The sequence below is a fragment of the Globicephala melas genome, chromosome 3 (genome assembly GCF_963455315.2).
Source record: "Globicephala melas chromosome 3, mGloMel1.2, whole genome shotgun sequence".
NCBI classification, from domain to species: domain Eukaryota; kingdom Metazoa; phylum Chordata; class Mammalia; order Artiodactyla; family Delphinidae; genus Globicephala; species Globicephala melas.
In genome coordinates this window covers 16,432,610-16,450,523 of record NC_083316.1, presented here as the reverse complement: position 1 = coordinate 16,450,523, position 17,914 = coordinate 16,432,610, and the positions used below count along the sequence as shown (strand labels likewise).

General features: G+C 34.0%; 1 protein-coding gene across 5 annotated transcripts in view; it reads left to right on the top strand.

The window, feature by feature from the left end:
• The window catches only part of CDH18 (cadherin 18), a 1,040,565-nt gene that overhangs the window by 671,990 nt on the left and 350,661 nt on the right, over positions 1-17,914 (top strand). For all 5 annotated transcript variants that reach the window (XM_060295678.1, XM_060295679.1, XM_060295677.1 and 2 more), the window contains one exon: positions 14,125-14,608. In XM_060295678.1, the coding sequence (XP_060151661.1) occupies positions 14,381-14,608 (228 nt within the window). In that variant the 5' untranslated portion in view covers positions 14,125-14,380. The remainder of the gene's footprint in view (positions 1-14,124; positions 14,609-17,914) is intronic.

Genomic DNA, 17,914 nt, shown 5'->3' with positions numbered 1-17,914 from the left:
ACAATACACAGAAAAACTCCCATTATGAGAAATTCAGAAACTGGTTGCAAGGCTTCTGCACTCCAAGCAAGTGTGAAACAAGACATATCAAAGTCAGTAAGAACATTTGTGGCACTCTTTCACCATAATCCCTCCTCCTGGAAGAGTGCCATGCAATTGGGAGGAAACTCTAAGCTGTTGGCTTCTCCCTGGAGAAGGACAGAAAAGACTGGACCATATGTCTATTGCTCTAAATTTTTTAGGGCACTTTCAAGAGAATGGCCTCTGTCTTCTGTCTTGGAATGTTGACCTGACCCACAATAATGTCCACTCTCACCACGTCTATTCAACAGTACTGGAAGTCCTAGTCAGAGCAATTAGGCAAGAAAAAGAAAAAGGTGCCCAAATAGTAAAGGAAAATATAAAATTATCTCTAATCACAGGTGACATGATTTTATGTATAGAAAAACCTAAAGATTCCACCAAAAAAAAAACCACAAAAAAACAAAACACAAACCCCTCACAAAAATAATCCTGTTAGAACTAACAAACAAATTCAACAGTTGATGAATACAAAATCAACCTACAAAAATCAGTTGTGTTGCATTGCCATAGGTTTACAAGCAGCAATCTGGAAAGGAAATTAAGAAAAGAGTCTCATTTACAATAATATCAAAAGGAATAAAATACTTAGGAATAAATTTTACCAAGAATATGAAAGACTTCTACACTGAAAACTATAAAACACTACTGAAAGAAAATTAGACACAAATCAGAAAGATATGCCATGTTCATGTGTTGGAAGACTTAATATTGTTAAAACGTCCATAGCATCCAAAGCAATCTATAGATTCAATGCAACTGCTACCAAATGACATTTTTTTTTACATAAATGGAAAAAAATAATTCTAAAATTCATACGAAACCAGAAAGAATTCTGATAACCAAAACAATCTTGAGAGAGAACAAAACTGGAGGTATCACACTTCCTGATTTCAAAATGTTACAAAGCAGTACTAATCAAAACAGCATAGTCCTTGCATAAAAACAGACATTAAACAGAATTGAGAATGCATAAATAAACACAACTGATCTTCAAGTGTGCCAAAAATATGCAATGGAGAGAAGGTAGTCTCTTTAACAAACTGTGCTGGGAAAACTGAATATCCACATGGAAAGAATGAACTTGGATCTCAGTCTTGCACCATATAAAATATCAACTCAAAATGTCTTAAAGACCTAAATGTAAGACCTTAAACTACAAAACTCCTAGAAGAAAACATAGAGGATAAACTCCTTGACATCAGTCTTGGCAAGGACTTTTGTGGATATGACACCACAAATAAAGGCAACAAAAGTAAAAATAAACAAGTGGGACTGCATCAAGCTAAAAAGCTTCTGAACAGCTTCCAACAAAATGAAAAGGTAATGTATGGTATGAGAAAAAATATTTGTAAATCGTATATCTGATAAAGGGTTAATATCCAAAATATATTTTTAAAAGCATACAATTCTAACAAAAAACAAAACAAAGCAAAAATTCAATTAAAAAACTGGGCAGAGGATCTGAATAGGCATTTTTCCAAAGAAGACATACAGATGGTCAACAGGCACATTAAAAGGTACTCAACATCCTTACTCATCAGAGAAATGCAAATCAGAACAACGGTGAGATATCACCTCACACCTGTTTGAATGCCTCTTATCAAAATGACAAGAAATAACCAGTGTTGGCAAAGATGTGGAAAAAGAGGCCTGTTATGAACCAGTGGGCATGTAAAATGGTCCAGCTGCTATTGAGAGCAATATGGAGGTTTTTCAAAAAAATTAAAAATAGAACCATCATATGATCCAGCAATCTCATTTCTGCGTATATATCCAAAGGAAATGGAAACAGGATCTGAAAGAGATATCTGCATTTCCGTGTTGATTGCAGCATTATTCACAATAGCCAAGAGGTGGAAACAACCTCTTGTTGTTATATAAGGTATTTAAAGTAATCAGACTCATTAAAAAAAAAAAAAGAATGGTGGTCGCCAGGGGCTTGGGGAGGGGGAAATGGAGAGCTGTTGTTCAATAAGATTTCAGTCATGAAGGATGGAAAATTCTAGAAATCTGCACCACATCGTACTTATAGGAACAATACTATATGGTTAAGATTTGATAAAAGGGAGAGCTCATGTATGTGTGTTTTACATTAATATAATAAACCACGTGTTCTAAATGACAGGGCTACACTGCCTCAGACAGCTTAAAAAAATAAATAAAAAATAAAAATGTCATTATCTCAGAAGGCCTTAGTGCTCTTCCTTCTGTCAGTCTCTGATGCTGTAGCTCACCTCTTCCCAGTCTCAGCTCCACTACATTTGAGCACAGCTGGGTTGCACTTTTTTGTTCATTATAAGCTCATCTTGAACTAAGGACCTTGAAGTTCACTGTTTTCTCGGCCTGGAGTGACTTTCCCTTACATCTACATTTATTTTTTTGTGATTCAGGCCTATTCTCAAATATCAGGCCCACAGGAGAAACCTTCTTTCTGAGCACTCATTTCGAACTTCTCTAAATTCACTCGCCTTTAAAACAACAGGTTGGTTTTCACTTGGTTTTCCTTCCATAGTATATATGTATATCTAAAAACTATTTGTATATTTGTTTACTTTTTAAGCATAATATAATAATTAACATAATAACAAGAACATTCTTTTTTTAATCATCTCCAGCATTAGAGCAGTGACTGACCCATAATAGATGTTCAATAAATCTTTGCTGAATATTAAATGAGTTTAATATTTGAAATCAAAATCCTTAGGTGAAACCCTTGAAAACCACATGAAATGGTATCCTCTTCTAAAACTTCCTTAAGTCTTTCAAATATGGAAGATGCTGTTTCTCATCTCAACTCCTTTTGCATGTTATTCACACATTTTTAAATATATTATCACTTTCCAGTTACCTTACAGGATTACTGTGAAAATCAAATAATAAAGAATATGAGAATGAACTTACACATTGTAATGTAGCATACAATTCTTTTACAGCAATGTGGAATTTAAGGTATTCATATATGTTCTATTTCTCTTGTCAGTCTCTGATTACTTAAGGGGCTGCCTTCATTTCCATTTTTTTAAATCTTGCTGTCCTGCAAAGCCACAGTACAGTAAATTGCATGTTTTGGAAATTGATTTAAAAATTTTATTGGATACGAAACAGAGAGGCATCAAACGTCCCTGCAGTATTGGATCTGCAATAGTTTGGTTCATATTGGCATTACTGAGTATACTATAAATTATCAAACCATATCAAAAAACGGTTTAAATTGAAAACCTCGATTGCCGTTTAGACCTCTTAGGCCATTATTTTTTAACTATGTAGTAAATTAAGTTTATGTTTCTTATTAGATGATTCAGAAATTCATTCAAACGTATTTCTTTATGCCCACTCTGTTCCAAGTATTTGCGAAATGACAGTGGATATCCATCTTGTTTTTAAAAATTCACAGTCTAGTTTGAGTAAACAAAAAATGGGACAAATTTTTATAGAAAAAAAATGTTTTCAGTGTGTTATGTGTGGGTGCAGGGAAGAGGAGGTGGTGGGGATTTCACTTTGGGGAGACATAGAGTGAATGGTGCTTGTATTTGAAGGATGAGTATAATATTGTTAAGGGCTAAAATTGTTAAAGCATCCAAAAGTATGTGGGCAAGCATTGTGCATTCAAACTACTGTAATTATTAAGCATATGGAGTATAGAGTTTTAGAGGATATGGCTTATGATAAAGTGTCTTCTTGATCTGTCTTTTTGATCTTTGTGTAGGTTGTAAAAATTGACAATTGGGTTATAATTAGAAAAATTGTACAGACAACATGGCTTATGGCATGCACTAGGATAAAGGAACACTGAGAATCATTCATGGTTGGAGACTGTGAATCTCTGGTAACACCAGTGCACAGATCTGTTTGATTGTCTTCACCATGCAGATGGCATATAATGGGATAGTCTTAGGGTATAATGGACTTATAATGTGATATAAAAGTTGGCTGTATTGGTAAGAGTATGATTGTAATGGTAGAAGGTAAATTTGAACCTGAATAGAAATATAAAGTTCTATTAATTATCAGACCATTTGAACATAATGTTTTATGTATATATAAAAACATCACACATGCCTTTTTCTGTGCAGGACACTTTATCATATTTTCTCATTAATTAAAATTCAGAAGTGCAATATCTCAGAGTTAAACGATATTATGGCTCCTATAGATTTACATTGCCTAAGGAAAACTATCTGGAATATAGTTTTAAATTCAAAGTTGGTTTGACTCCATATTTTACAATCTTTGACATATTTGTGGCATGCTAGAAAAATTTAGCACTTTATTTTCTTACAAATTGGAATCAAGATGTTATATATTATATTTTAATTAAAGCAACAAACTTTCATATAAGTTAAAGAAACTGAAATATTCCAAAAAAGGGAGGATCATATTCCTACTTTTTATAGGAAAAGATAAGCCAGTTTACTGTGGAAATAGTTGAAGAAAATATACTAGAGAAAAGCTAAATTCTTTCCATTCCATTGTAGATTTATTATACCCACAACTAAGTATCTTTTTGGGTATGCGTCAATTTGAAGCATTTATATAGTTACTTTATAAAATGTGTGTTTTCAAAAAGTTTTTCAGAACATATGGGAAACTGTTTTAAAATTACACATACACCATACATAATATGAATAGAGAACCAGAGCTCTAAGAAAAGGCACACACGTATTAAATATTCATTATCAAGACATTATGCAAGTACTCTTGTCTCTTAATGTTTAACTTTAATTTCCTTCCAAAAAATATAAAGTCCAAAATATAATTAAAATACTTTGCTGTTATCTGAATCATGGGAAATAATTCCAATAATACATGCAAGTTGCATGTACTGTATCATGTAAGGAGTATGCTACTCTTGCTTTTAAGAGACATACTTTATTTTCCCAGCAGTGGCAGTAGATTTTGACTGAGTCATCCAGGTACTCTTGACTGCGTCCATACCTCTGATTAATTCTTACAGAGCTTTTATGAGTTATTAGACCTCTTTTACATATGAGAAAATTTAGCTAAGGTCACATGACTAATAGATAGGACACTCAAAACTGATAGAAGCACAAACCTGGTTTTGTTTGTTCATTCAACTGACTCTTGACTGCCTGCACCAGGTTATGCTAATCATTGAGGGTATGAAGATGACAATTAAATTCTGGCAGGAGGTTGTAGTCTAGTATGGAAGACAGACAAGGAAATGTGTAGGTCATGTGATGAATATCACTATAGGGGAAGAAATGCAATCTTTCCTTTTACCTTTTAGGTGCTTGACTGGGGCTCCTGGAATAAGACCAGTTAATAAGAGAAAAGCATACAGATTTATTTAATATAAGTTTTCTGTGACATGGGATCCCTCTTAAGGAAATTAAGACCTGAAGAGGCAATTTGAGGCAGACACTTCCATACTGAGTTGGGCAAAGAGCAGCAAATCGTGAAAAAGTGACAAGACAAAGGGGCTTGGGCCACTTAATTAGGTAGAAAAAAGATATGAATAAATTTAGCAAGGTTTCTTTATACAGATTTCTCTTGGTCTCCATTTTCAATCTCTGATGAGAATGTTTCTTTCCTTCCAGAACAAGGAGAACATCTCCTATATTTGAGTTTTATGTCCTGCTTTTAGTAAGATTGAGGTGCCCTTTTGCATCTGATGATTTTCAAGTGTCTTTAACTTAAAATCTATACACCAGGTGGCGTGTTTTGGGGTGGCAAGTTCTGAACTCCGTCATGACAGTAGAGAGAACAGGGGATCTTGGGAACAGGGTGATAGTCCCTGAAAACTCACTTGGGCAACTGATGATGTGCTGGTTATTAAAACAGAATAATGGGCTTTTCGTTTAGAAGAAACAATGCATACAGAGGCATAAAGGCTAGCAGGAGTGCAGCCTAGTCAGGAGACAGTGAGTGTGATAAAATATGAGTGGGTCGTGGGTTTTCGCGGGCAGACAGCAAGGATGAGAAGGGAAGCGAAAAGGCATGAAATATTGAAACGTCATGAATTTCGTGTGAGTTTTTTATTCTCTTTCGCAGGTGAGGCAAAGACATGAAGGAATTTCAAGCAGGGGGTTGAGGAGGTGATAAGTAGCTAGAGGGTAGATTTCAAAGGGAGAGTCATTGAAGGAGACCATTGTCACCCCTTCTATTTGCATTGTGTAGTGGTACATGCTGGGTTTGACACAGTTATAGCATAAGATATGGCTTCTGACTTCAGAGGAAAAAGAGGGAGAAAAGCAAGACCTGCACATTTTCATATTTGTGATAAAAGCTGCAGAGAAGACTGTCACGAAAAATAAGTTCTCTGGAGTTTAGAACAGCTGTCATCCAGCATTGTTCCATGTTTTTATTCTGATTTTCCTTTCCTTCCTTTCCTTCCTCTGTATTTTATTTCCCAAAGCCTCCTTCATCTCCAAAGTCATGGAGAATATACTGTTTCAGCTCAATGGTTGTTAAAGCAGGGTTATGGTCAGCTCTGAGTAACAGAAGCATGAAATACCTGTGGCTTTACAAAGACTGAAATACTTTCTCTCTTAACTGAGCTCAGAAAGGCAGCCCAGGGCTCACATGGCAGCTCTGCTCTACAGTGTTCTCTGGGATAAAGTTGCTTGTTCCTCTGTCTCCAGGCTATGACTCTCATTCTCACGGTCCAAAAGGGAGCTCCAGCCATCACATTCAGGATTCTAGTGGCGAGATGGAGGGAGGGGAAAAAATAGGTCAGACACATGCCAACAGTCTTCTAGGGAAATTTCCTGGAGGATTAACAGACAGTACTTCTGCTTGTATTCCATTGGCTAGAATTTAGGAATTGGACCATGCTCAGCTACAAGTAAGGCTAGGAAATGTAGTCTTTATTCCGGGGGAGTGAGGTACAGAGACTTATGTTTGGCATCAGATAATGAGGCCACTAGGAGTCTCTGTACCAGTAGGATGCCTTTAGTATTTTTTCATACTTTAAATCAAATCAAATAATCCTTTAAAAATTAATTTTATGAATCCTGTCATGTGAAATACAGACACACACACACATACACAAGAACATAAATCACAAAAATAGTGTGATAGGTAGAAATATTTTTGGAAGACATGAAGAAATTCGAAATATTCATCACTCTGACAAACACAGATAAGCAAGGAAATATTACATTTGATACCATCAGTTTCTTTTTCTATTTTCATTTTCTAATTTTTGGAATAATGTCCACTAGGCATTATGAAGATTAGAATCAGCAACATGAAAATTGGGACTAATTCTATGATATTAGCTGTTGCAGCCAGATCGAACAATATTGTGAATATCATCTTATGTATACATATACTTTCAGGACATTGCTCTTCCTACTTCTATGTATAATTTCAGGAATATATGAAACATTAAAATAAAACTCTACATAAGCATGTTAGCAATAATCTAAAAATAAAGTGTATCTTGAGACAAGAATAATGACAGTGTGAATGGTCTCTGTTTTATATATATATATATATATATATATAAATACACTTACACACATATGCCTATGCCAACATAGTAGGAATGTTCATATACGTATTTGATCTATCTATATATGAATAAAATTACTCATAATGGCATACAGTATATGTCATTTGCAAAGTTTACTCATGCATATTTGGCTCAATATTTGAACAGCTTCCTTAATTTCCTCTGTGTTAAAACAAACTTAGTGAGAAAGCAGGATTTGATTGATGAAATGAAACTTTGTTATGCAGTACCTGCACGTCTTTGATTGTGACAGGCTTTTAAGTAAAAAACAACGTATAATGTTAACCACATCAAAGCATGCTTTTTTTTTTTTGCGGTACGCGGGCCTCTCACTGTTGTGGCCTCTCCCGTTGCGGAGCACAGGCTCCGGACGCGCAGGCTCAGCGGTCATGGCTCATGGGCCCAGCCACTCCGCGGCATGTGGGATCTTCCCATACCGGGGAACGAACCCGTGTCCCCTGCATCGGCAGGCGGACTCTCAACCACTGCACCACCAGGGAAGCCCTCAAAGCATGCTTTTAAAAAGTTGGTTTTTTGGTGGTTGTTTTTTTTTGTAACATATTCTTAAAATTAAATGTTCTAAGTTGAAACTTGGTATTTTAACACCACTCTTGCTGCACAAATCCTGAATTAATGTCTATTTCCCATGTATTTATCCCTTCATTCAACAAATAATTAATTAGTTATTGGCTACAATATGAAAGGTACTTCACAAACCAATACAGGAAATGGAAAATATATAAGACACAGTGTGAGAACTCTAAAAAATCTGACACAAAGAAAAATTAAATAGCACCTATATAAAAAGTTAAAATGGTGGTCTGCAAAAGTAAGAAAGAATTAGATAAATGTTATAGTAATTCACAGAAGCAAGCAGTTACATTGAACTATGTTATCCAAACTTTCAAGTGAAGAATTTGAGATTTTATCTTACCAGGAAGCTAATAAGTTAGGCTGCCACAGTTTTATAGATGCTGGCAGAACACACAAAACTCCGGATCAAAGGCTTTATTATCCACAACACAGCAGGCAGTGTGAGTTTCCCTTGCCCCTCACATGCCATGGGGGGAAAGGAAGCAGCCAGGTACATGCCACACATATAGTGTATTTGGATCACAGCTAAAGAACCCTGATTTTTGAATCCCCTGTCTTATAAAGGGTCTGCTAACACACCTCTCCAACCTTTTTCCTAGAAAAATACATTATCTTTATAATCCAGTCAGAAAACAAATCTACCCACTTCCCCCAAAGGAGAGGGAAGTATCTCTTTTTTCCAAGGCTGTTTGATATACAGACATCCTTGAAAAGATAGTATGAAACAAAGCTGTCAGTGCCTCTTGCTCAGAAAATGTGCAGAAACACAAAAGACCCGAAGAAAATTGTCTCCCAAAATAGAGGAGTCTTTGTAAAGAAACACCCTTTAGTCCAGGCCTCAGGGGATAGGTTTTACTAAATGGAGTTTGGAGAATAAGGCTTTTAAGGCAAGCAAAGTTGAATGAGCCATGTCAGGAAGCAATGCCTACAAGTACACATGTAGTGTTGTTTTTTTTGTTTTGTTTTTTGTTTGTTTGTTTTAACATCTTTATTGGAGTATAATTGCACATGTAGTGGTTTTATCACCATCTCTGTGAAACTTAACATTTCCAACAGAAAAACATTATGTAAAAGTTACTGCTTCTTGTTTTATATATGTTATTACTTAGATATTTCATTATATTTTAAAGAGAGACACATTTTCAAATAATATAAAGCATTTTACCTTTAAATACATATGTTTTAAATATATAATAAATATATATGTTTTAAGTGAATGCAATTGATTATGTGCAAATCTTGGGGCTATGAGAATATCCTAAAATGGTCAGATTGAAATCAAAAATATGGATTTGAGAGCCAACCTGGAAATAAAACTTGCAACAAATTTAGGTGAAGCCCTCTGCAGTTTCATGTGATTTATAAGTATTTGCATTTTGACTGTAAGCAAGAGATGTTTAATCCAGTTGGCACCTATGGAGAAGAGTAAAATGAATTATTAATCAGATAAAATATCAATTAAGGAAGAATAAAACACTAATGGAAAAAATAGTAAAATTGAGAATAGAGAACAGGAAGGTAAAACCAAAATTTAGAAGCCAGTATAATTGGAAATTGAATAAGAACTAGACTTAGAACAAGAGAATGGTACTGATATTATTTATCATTGGATCTGAAAATGATGGAAACCATAGTTCCAGGGTCAGATATATACCTGAGTATGCATCTTGCCAGCAATAGCTATTATGCCTGTAAACACCAACCTAAAGGATAACTTAAAGTTTTAGAACACAACATCCTGAAGGTAGGTAGTAAGTACACACATACATATATACAAACACACATGCATACACACACAGTAGTAAATTTACTTTTATTAAACTGAAAAAAAGCTTTTGTTCAGTATTTGTAACTTTTTCTTTACATATGTACCCCAGAATTCAAATATAATATAAATTTTCTTATATTTAAATCTGCCTGGCAGTATGATGGATTTTAATAATTTACCATGGAAAAGTTAAGTTACATCATTTTCAAGATGTATCACCCTCTCATGAAGAACAGCCTTCTCATCCAGTAGATTTACAGGTTTGACATTTGGGAAAACCCCCTTCTGTGCACTGGGCATCATACTACCATTAACACGTATTTCTCCACGCAAGATGTCCTTATGTCCTACAATGAAAACATTCCAAAAATATGAACTTTCCGTCATACTTTATCTTCTTTTGACATTTTCTACTTTAGCTAAGTTTGCTCTATGCAAAGTCAGGTCAATTCCAACCAGTAATATTTAATGCTAAAGTTTAGAAGTCGGTAGCAATTATAATCCTAGGCTTTTTGAACTTGTGAAATAGTATCTTACATAACCCCACACATATGGAGAATGGAAAGACACATTCATAAGATGAAGTTGACAGAGTATTTTTTACAAAGAAATTTTCAAAACAAGAAAAAGAGCAAAGAAATCTTTTTAAAAAAAGCAAACAGAAGGCATTCTCTAGGCTTCTTTGGATTCCCAGTTTTATAAATTAAGAATGAATTGGAAAGAAAATCCAGTCAAAGGCTCAAGTTACAAGCAATACATTTGGAGTGAATATGACAATATTTTTCTTTGAGAATGGTGCTTACTCAGAGCCCTTTGAAGGAATGACTATACTTATAAGCTGTAAATGGCTGATCATTGAATCTTGGGTGATGTTCACATAAGTCAGCATAAGAAAAGTCTTAAGTGATACACAGTTTCTAAATCATAAATTCGAAGAATTAACTGAACATGCTTAAAGATAATCCAATAAAAATTTTTATTCATAAATGAGAGATGTGAAGCTCAGAGAATAAAATGCTCATAAACTGATATTTTCTACAGAATAAGCATTTGAGGTCACGTCTCTTAACTCAGTACAGTGTCATTAATTCTACTACAGAAGAGGGAGTAGTTACAAAAGCAAGAGGACTAGTATCTGGAAGCAGCATTGAATCACTACAATTAGGTACTGCAACGGGGAGAGAGGTCTGCATTACACATTAGTGCAGGTAATGCATTATTCAGAAAGAACTTTGTGTTTAGAGTATTATGGGAGTAATGCTTTTTATAAGAGAACATTTTCATTTTCAAACAGCAAAAGCCAACTTTGGCCAAGGAAAGCAACAAATCAATTTATTAGAAGAATATTATGTAGCCGTCACAATTGGTGAGAGGCCTTAAAAATCAGGTTTGGCAAGAAGTAGGAACAAACAGAAGTTAGGCAGTAAGAAACAATGTCAGGTACTCGCCACTGAAACTGCAAGTCCAAAGTGACCCTTAATTCATGCAGCTGGCACTGAACTCTGTCCATCGTGGCTGCTGAGCTCACCAGGGCTACATCTGGGTCTTAAGGCCTTTACCGCTGCTGTGAAAAATGTCTCATCTTTGCCTACATCCATTCATCATCTGCTCCAGGGTATGGGACCCTGTAATTAATATGCATATATTATTGGTGCAAGTTCTAACTAAAAGGTTAGAAGAAGGAAGTATCTGGTCCCTAGGTGTTATGCTTATGTCTCTGTTTATCAGAATTCATATATTGGAGTGTTCCAGGAAAGCAGGAAGGATGTTTGAAGGCTGTATACTGCTTAGTTTAAAAAAAAAAAAGGAAAATGGCTGTATCATATTTTTATTATGTTATTCTCAACCAGTGGTTTATTTTATTATTATTTGCATTTTAATTCTAACCTATACAGGGATGGATTTCTTGAAATAGAGCAGACGATTTTCACATTTGGATTTCTGTCCTTTCATTATGTAGTATATCAAATTGCTTTCAAAAGTACAGTAGTGATGTTTACATTTGCTCTTTTGTTTCACAGAGCCTTACTTACCACTTCTCATAATTGTCATAATAGAGATTCAGAAACATATAATGCATAGGTAGATTAAAATGCATTTATGTATTTTGGGGATGCCATTCAAAATCATTTTTGTAAAGAAAACACTCATTCTACATAACTGTAATGCATTACAAAAGCCACTTTCTTTACCTTCTACTCATGAATTATGCTTTGTTAAATAACTTGGCATAAAGGGCAAAGATGTTAATTTCATTTAAAAATCACACCAAATGGTGTGAAAGTATTAAGAAAACAACACCTTTTATATATTAATCAACTTGATTTCTAGGAAGAAAGGCTAGTTAAAGTCTCTTTTTTGAGATCTGTGACTTGAAAATTAAGAAACTTTTGATAAATTTAAAATAAAACTTTAAAAAGAACCAGATAGTTTATTAGGTGAACTGGAACAAATATTAAAATCAATTATTCATCACAAATGAGAAAATTGAGACTCAAAATTAGATGTTTCACATAAGTGCATATTGTAAATAAATTGTCAAAAAAAAGAGAAAGCCTCTGTTTTCTGACTTTCTTTCCGTTGCTCTTACAATGTTGGAGCTAAGATGGTATTGCTCTTTTTTTATATGTTAGAAAAGTTTTTGAGTCATTTTAATTTAAATCAATCAAAAATGTATCTTTGTCCTTAAAAAATATTATACATTTTAATTTATATTTGCCAGCTGACTAAAATAAAATCCCAGTTCAAATCCAGTATAATTCTTACACAATTGGTGAGGTAAGTATTATTATTAACCCTAATTTATGGGGAGAGATACTGATAGAGAAAACCACCTTGCTCTGGGTCTTGTGATATTTTTTTTTCATCCCCTACTTAGTTTTCTCAATTGAATAGAAGAATTATACTATGACTGATTATATTCAGTTTTTAAAATCATTTACATTTTCATGTCAACCACCTTGCAGTTCATTTAGATCTACATTTCCATATGTGCTGATTTGCAAGGGTGAATTTTATGGAGTGAGAAAGTGATTCATCTAATGTTTTTTTACTAGATGGGATAGCTATAATCTTGAGTCATTATATTTTTTTATAAACACATGTTGAAACATGCATATATAAAAATACAACAAAACATGCTACACAGTTTTATGTGTTTTCAATAAGCTAATAATCTTAGTCAAGCTTTTCTCTCCCAAACCCTGTCTTTTGTCTTCCAGAAATGTTTCTCAAGTTTTACTTTATTGTCCAGTTGTACTAAAACCTAAGTCCAAGTCCTCAGCATTCCTTATTTGAAAATCAAAATATTTTCCCCTCTGTTCTTTTTGCCACCATCCTTTTCTTCCTTATACCTCTCTTGGCATAGCTGCTAGAATTTTGTGTAGTGTCATTCCCAAGCTTGAATCACTGTCTTGCCTGGAGGTAAAGACCACGTCCTAGAGCATCATCTGCAGGCCTACTAAAACCCATGCAACCTATGATTCAGTTGTTAATATTACTCATGTTCAATTGTGCCAATCTTATCCCCAAGCGTGGAGTAACTTTCAGTGACGTACGTGTTTTTCAGGCATCTTCTTTCTTCTATTTTACTTACTAAACAATTTCAGTACATACTTGATTGCTGTGATGGTTTGTGAAAACTTTTCAACCCTAGGGAGTATTTTGTTGAAATTGTATGAGTCATATGTAGTAGAAAATCGATGTACAGAATGTGCAGTAAGTTGTATCACATCTAACAAAAGCAAAATAAACACAAAAACAAATAAAAAATTTGCACTTAGAGTGAAGTCCCTAATAGATCAGGTAGTGTAAGAGATCATACTAACTCAGGTCTGGGCACATACTCATGGTCAATTTTTGAGCATTTTAACACTCCCTAGGGCTTCATTTTCATTGTTTCTATGGATATATTCTTTGAAATGATATATATTTATATAATATATATTTATATATATATATTCAATTATATATACATATATAATTGAGAATTAAAAATACAAATATGTATGTCCCTGTAAAAATGCAGCATGCAGGCTTATGCCTGGCTATGTGTATATATGCTTGTGTTTATTTCCAAAAGAACTTGCATGTGTTCTTTTCCTATCATCATCACTCCACAAAACAGTATAATTTGCATTTAGAGCAAATACTTAAAACTGCCATGTTTTGTAATGTATATACTTTTCTCTCTTTTGATTAGGTAGAAAATGGTTGCCCCTGTTCACCAATTGTGAAGACTTCGGATCACACAACTACAGCTTTGATTCTCCAAGTGTTTCAGGATGTAAATGTAGTCTGACCTTTCTCTGCTGGACAGTTAAATCATGGACACACTAAACAATTTAATTTGGACTGTCCTTCCAAAAGATGCTTTGGCTTCTCTCTCGAATGCTCACTAAGCATTTGTAGCTGACAAGGAAAAGGAAGAAAACTGTGAACTGGAAAGTTATCTTACAATGAAAATTACGAGCACATCTTGCATCTGTCCAGTCCTCGTGTGTCTCTGTTTTGTGCAGAGGTGTTATGGAACTGCTCAACACAGCTCCATCAAGGGGACCAGAAACCAAACCAAACACATCGAAGGTGAAACCGAAGTCCACCACCGTCCCAAAAGAGGATGGGTTTGGAATCAGTTCTTTGTTTTAGAAGAACATATGGGACCAGATCCACAATATGTTGGAAAAGTAAGTTTTTCTTTATTGGTTTGTTTTATCCTCTCCTGGGAAATTGGGAAGTGGGATGAGGGTGGAGTTGCAGTGGATTTGAAGAGACATGGAACTTTAAGTGAATTATGTTATAGAATGCTATTTCTTATTCTAAACATTTTAAAATAATAATTATAAAAAATAATAATTATAAAAAATAATTATAAAAAATAAATTATAAAAAATTCACCAATCATGTCACATCTCCTAAACATCGGTCCATATACACTAGACTGAATGTTCTTTACCAGCATATTACTCTTTCTGTTCTCTCATGTAAAATGGAGACACTTAATTAAACACACAATTCAGTAATTTTGTCTTTATTGCCATGAAGATATATTAGAATTCACCGTGTCATTTATTGGTATGTTGATACTTACAATTTTTTAAATCTATTGCTATTGCACATGAGACTAAAAAGAAGACACTATACATGACATCTAATATATTTCTGCTAATTGTTATAGAGACAGTATTTGAATTTAAGTCAGCCTTTAAAAACACATGGATATTTTTCCAATCCCCCAAATTAATTTCCATACAAATATCGATATATTTAAATATAGATTAAATATAAACTGGGTGTACAAGTTTTGTTAAAATTCCAAAAGAATGAAGTTGACAAAATGATCAGTAACTTCAGACCAACTTCCCTTTCTCTCAGAAATGCAGACAAGATAATTTAATGGCTTGTCAAACCCTTTAGGAAATTGTGCGCTCAGTAATAAGGGACAGTTTAAACACGTGTCAAGGCTCCAGGGTAAAGAATAGAGTGGAAGTAGAGAGACCTTCTGATAGATTACTGACTGTTGGAAGCAGCCACACTTAGGTTTGTTCAGTACCTATGGGAGAAGCAGCAGTCACAGCAGTAGAATCTTTATGACTGCAGGCTCAGTGACTTCTGCCTCCCTGCTTGACTATTTATTTTCACTTTAACACTGTTAGTACTAAAAAAAAAAAAAAAAAAAAAAAAAAAGTACTCCATCCAAGCCACAGCACTTCCCTAATGTGTAGGCAGTACAGGAGCACAAGCCATCTGTTCTGCCCCTCTTCCAACAGGGACTGGGTTGCAGCTATATCTTCCATACAAGGCAGGAGCTATGGAGTCAGAATGTGAAACACAAAAAAGATCTGGAACAATTCTATCATTTTCTTATGTGCATATTAAAACAAGAAGGAAAAACCCTCATATTCATCCTGTGCCTTTTTCCTACAGACTGTCCCATGAAGTAAATGTAGACAAATGTACTAAAGTAAAAACATAATATATTGAATTACTATAAAGTTATTTTTGTTATGAACTTCAAAATCCTTTTTCTATAATCCTCTCAATCCTTGAGAAGGAGGGAGAAAAAAAGGAACAGAAAAATGTTTCCTTTGTAGAGTACCAAAAGGAAAAAATATGTATTATTAAAAAAAATTTATGCATATTTATTGTCACTTTAACTAAAAAATGGAAACAAAATTTGCTAGAAAATGTTAGGGAAAGATCAGATAGCTTCTCATTTTTTGGTGGGTCACCTAGTTTGAGTGAAAAATGAAACCTCAATCAGTAGATTAGTTGCAAACAGTCTTTCTGGGCTTGGGTGCCAATGAGCATATGGTTGAGAGCTTGTTAGCCATGAGGAGGTGGTGAGGGCTGTGAATCTGTTCCTTTGTGGAGGTTCTGCAGAAATCGGTATCCATTCTGTTGTATTAACAGACAAATTTAAAGGCTCACACCCAAAGGTGTGGCTCTCCTATTCCCTATCTGACCTGGGGCCCCTCACTCATTCATAATCTTTCTCCTCAATATTCATCTGCCTTTATGAGCAATTCTAACTTGATTGTGTGGCTTCATTGCCCTCTCCATAACCGCCTACATACGTACAAACACATGTACATACATATACCCATCCATACATATATACGTACATACACAACTGTGACAGTTCAAAAAACCCTGCAAAGTTCAACAATCCACATGTACTTATAATAACCTCCTGTTCCATTATTTGTTTTAGAGAAGAGAATTTATATTTCACACTTATGAATACATTCATAATGAACGAGAGCCATATATTTTCAAAGTGTTCGTGAATAGAAGATAGAATCATTACAGTTACTATAAGCATGAGAGGGGAGTACCTCCAAAGAGCTGAAAAGTATCTCCTTTGCTCCCTTCTGTCATTGAAATTCCAGCAGGAATTTTGTCAACAGAAACAAAATAATAATCATGTAATACAAAATAATAATCATACAATACAAAATAATAATCATACAATAATCCAATGCAATATTTGTTATTAAAATAATATACTTTTTACATGCATTATATAAGTTTGTTTCCAGTCATCCTTGAGCTCTGGATAGTAATTTTGTGTATCTATAGTTATATTTCACATTATAAAACAACATCTGAAACTTTTGATAAGAGCTCAAGCCAAACTGTTTTGATACTTACCAATTTCTTTTATGTTGTTTATAATAATTTTCTTTGACTTTTCTTAGTGATTGGGTTTATTATGAGGGAATTTATTTTGTTGACATTGGTCAATATGCATTATTCACTGCTAAGAGATTTTTTTTTTTTCATGAGGCTAAGGCCATGAACATATGGTAATTTTAATATTACATAGTATAACTATATATACATGTATAATACATACACCATCTCACCATTAAAGTATATATATATATAATTATACATATATACAGATAAATATAATTGACAATCCATAATTTTCTTTCAGACTGTAAAGGTCATGAGAAATCAAATATCAAAACTAGTGTATGAATGTATCTCACGGATTTAACCTCATGGACTTATTAAAAATCTTTTTAAATACTTGAAAGATTAGAGTAAGGAAGTTATAAGTAGTAAGTAAGTCCTTTCTTTTTGGAAAGAAAGGACTTTTGTTTGCAAGTAAGTCCTTTCTTCTTGGAAAAAATTATGGTAATGTCATTATAGCTTTACAACAAAAATGTTCTCTCTTTTCCAAAAATTATGTAAAAACTAATATAGACCATTTAATCTGTTTTTATTTTCAAAATTGAACAGAGCTGAATGAATTCCATTATAAGAACATAATTTTGTATAAAATATCACACACATCCTAAAGTGCAGGCCATGTATCACACCTAGCATTAGAGTAGACTCATTGCCTTCATGAGATAGTAATGATTAGTGAGTAAAGAGCTGAATTTGAATTAAGGCTTCTCTGCTTATTGTCTGTATTACAACTAGCAAGTCTTAATTCCCTGAATTTCTGTTTCCTTACATATAACGCTGAGAAATACTGT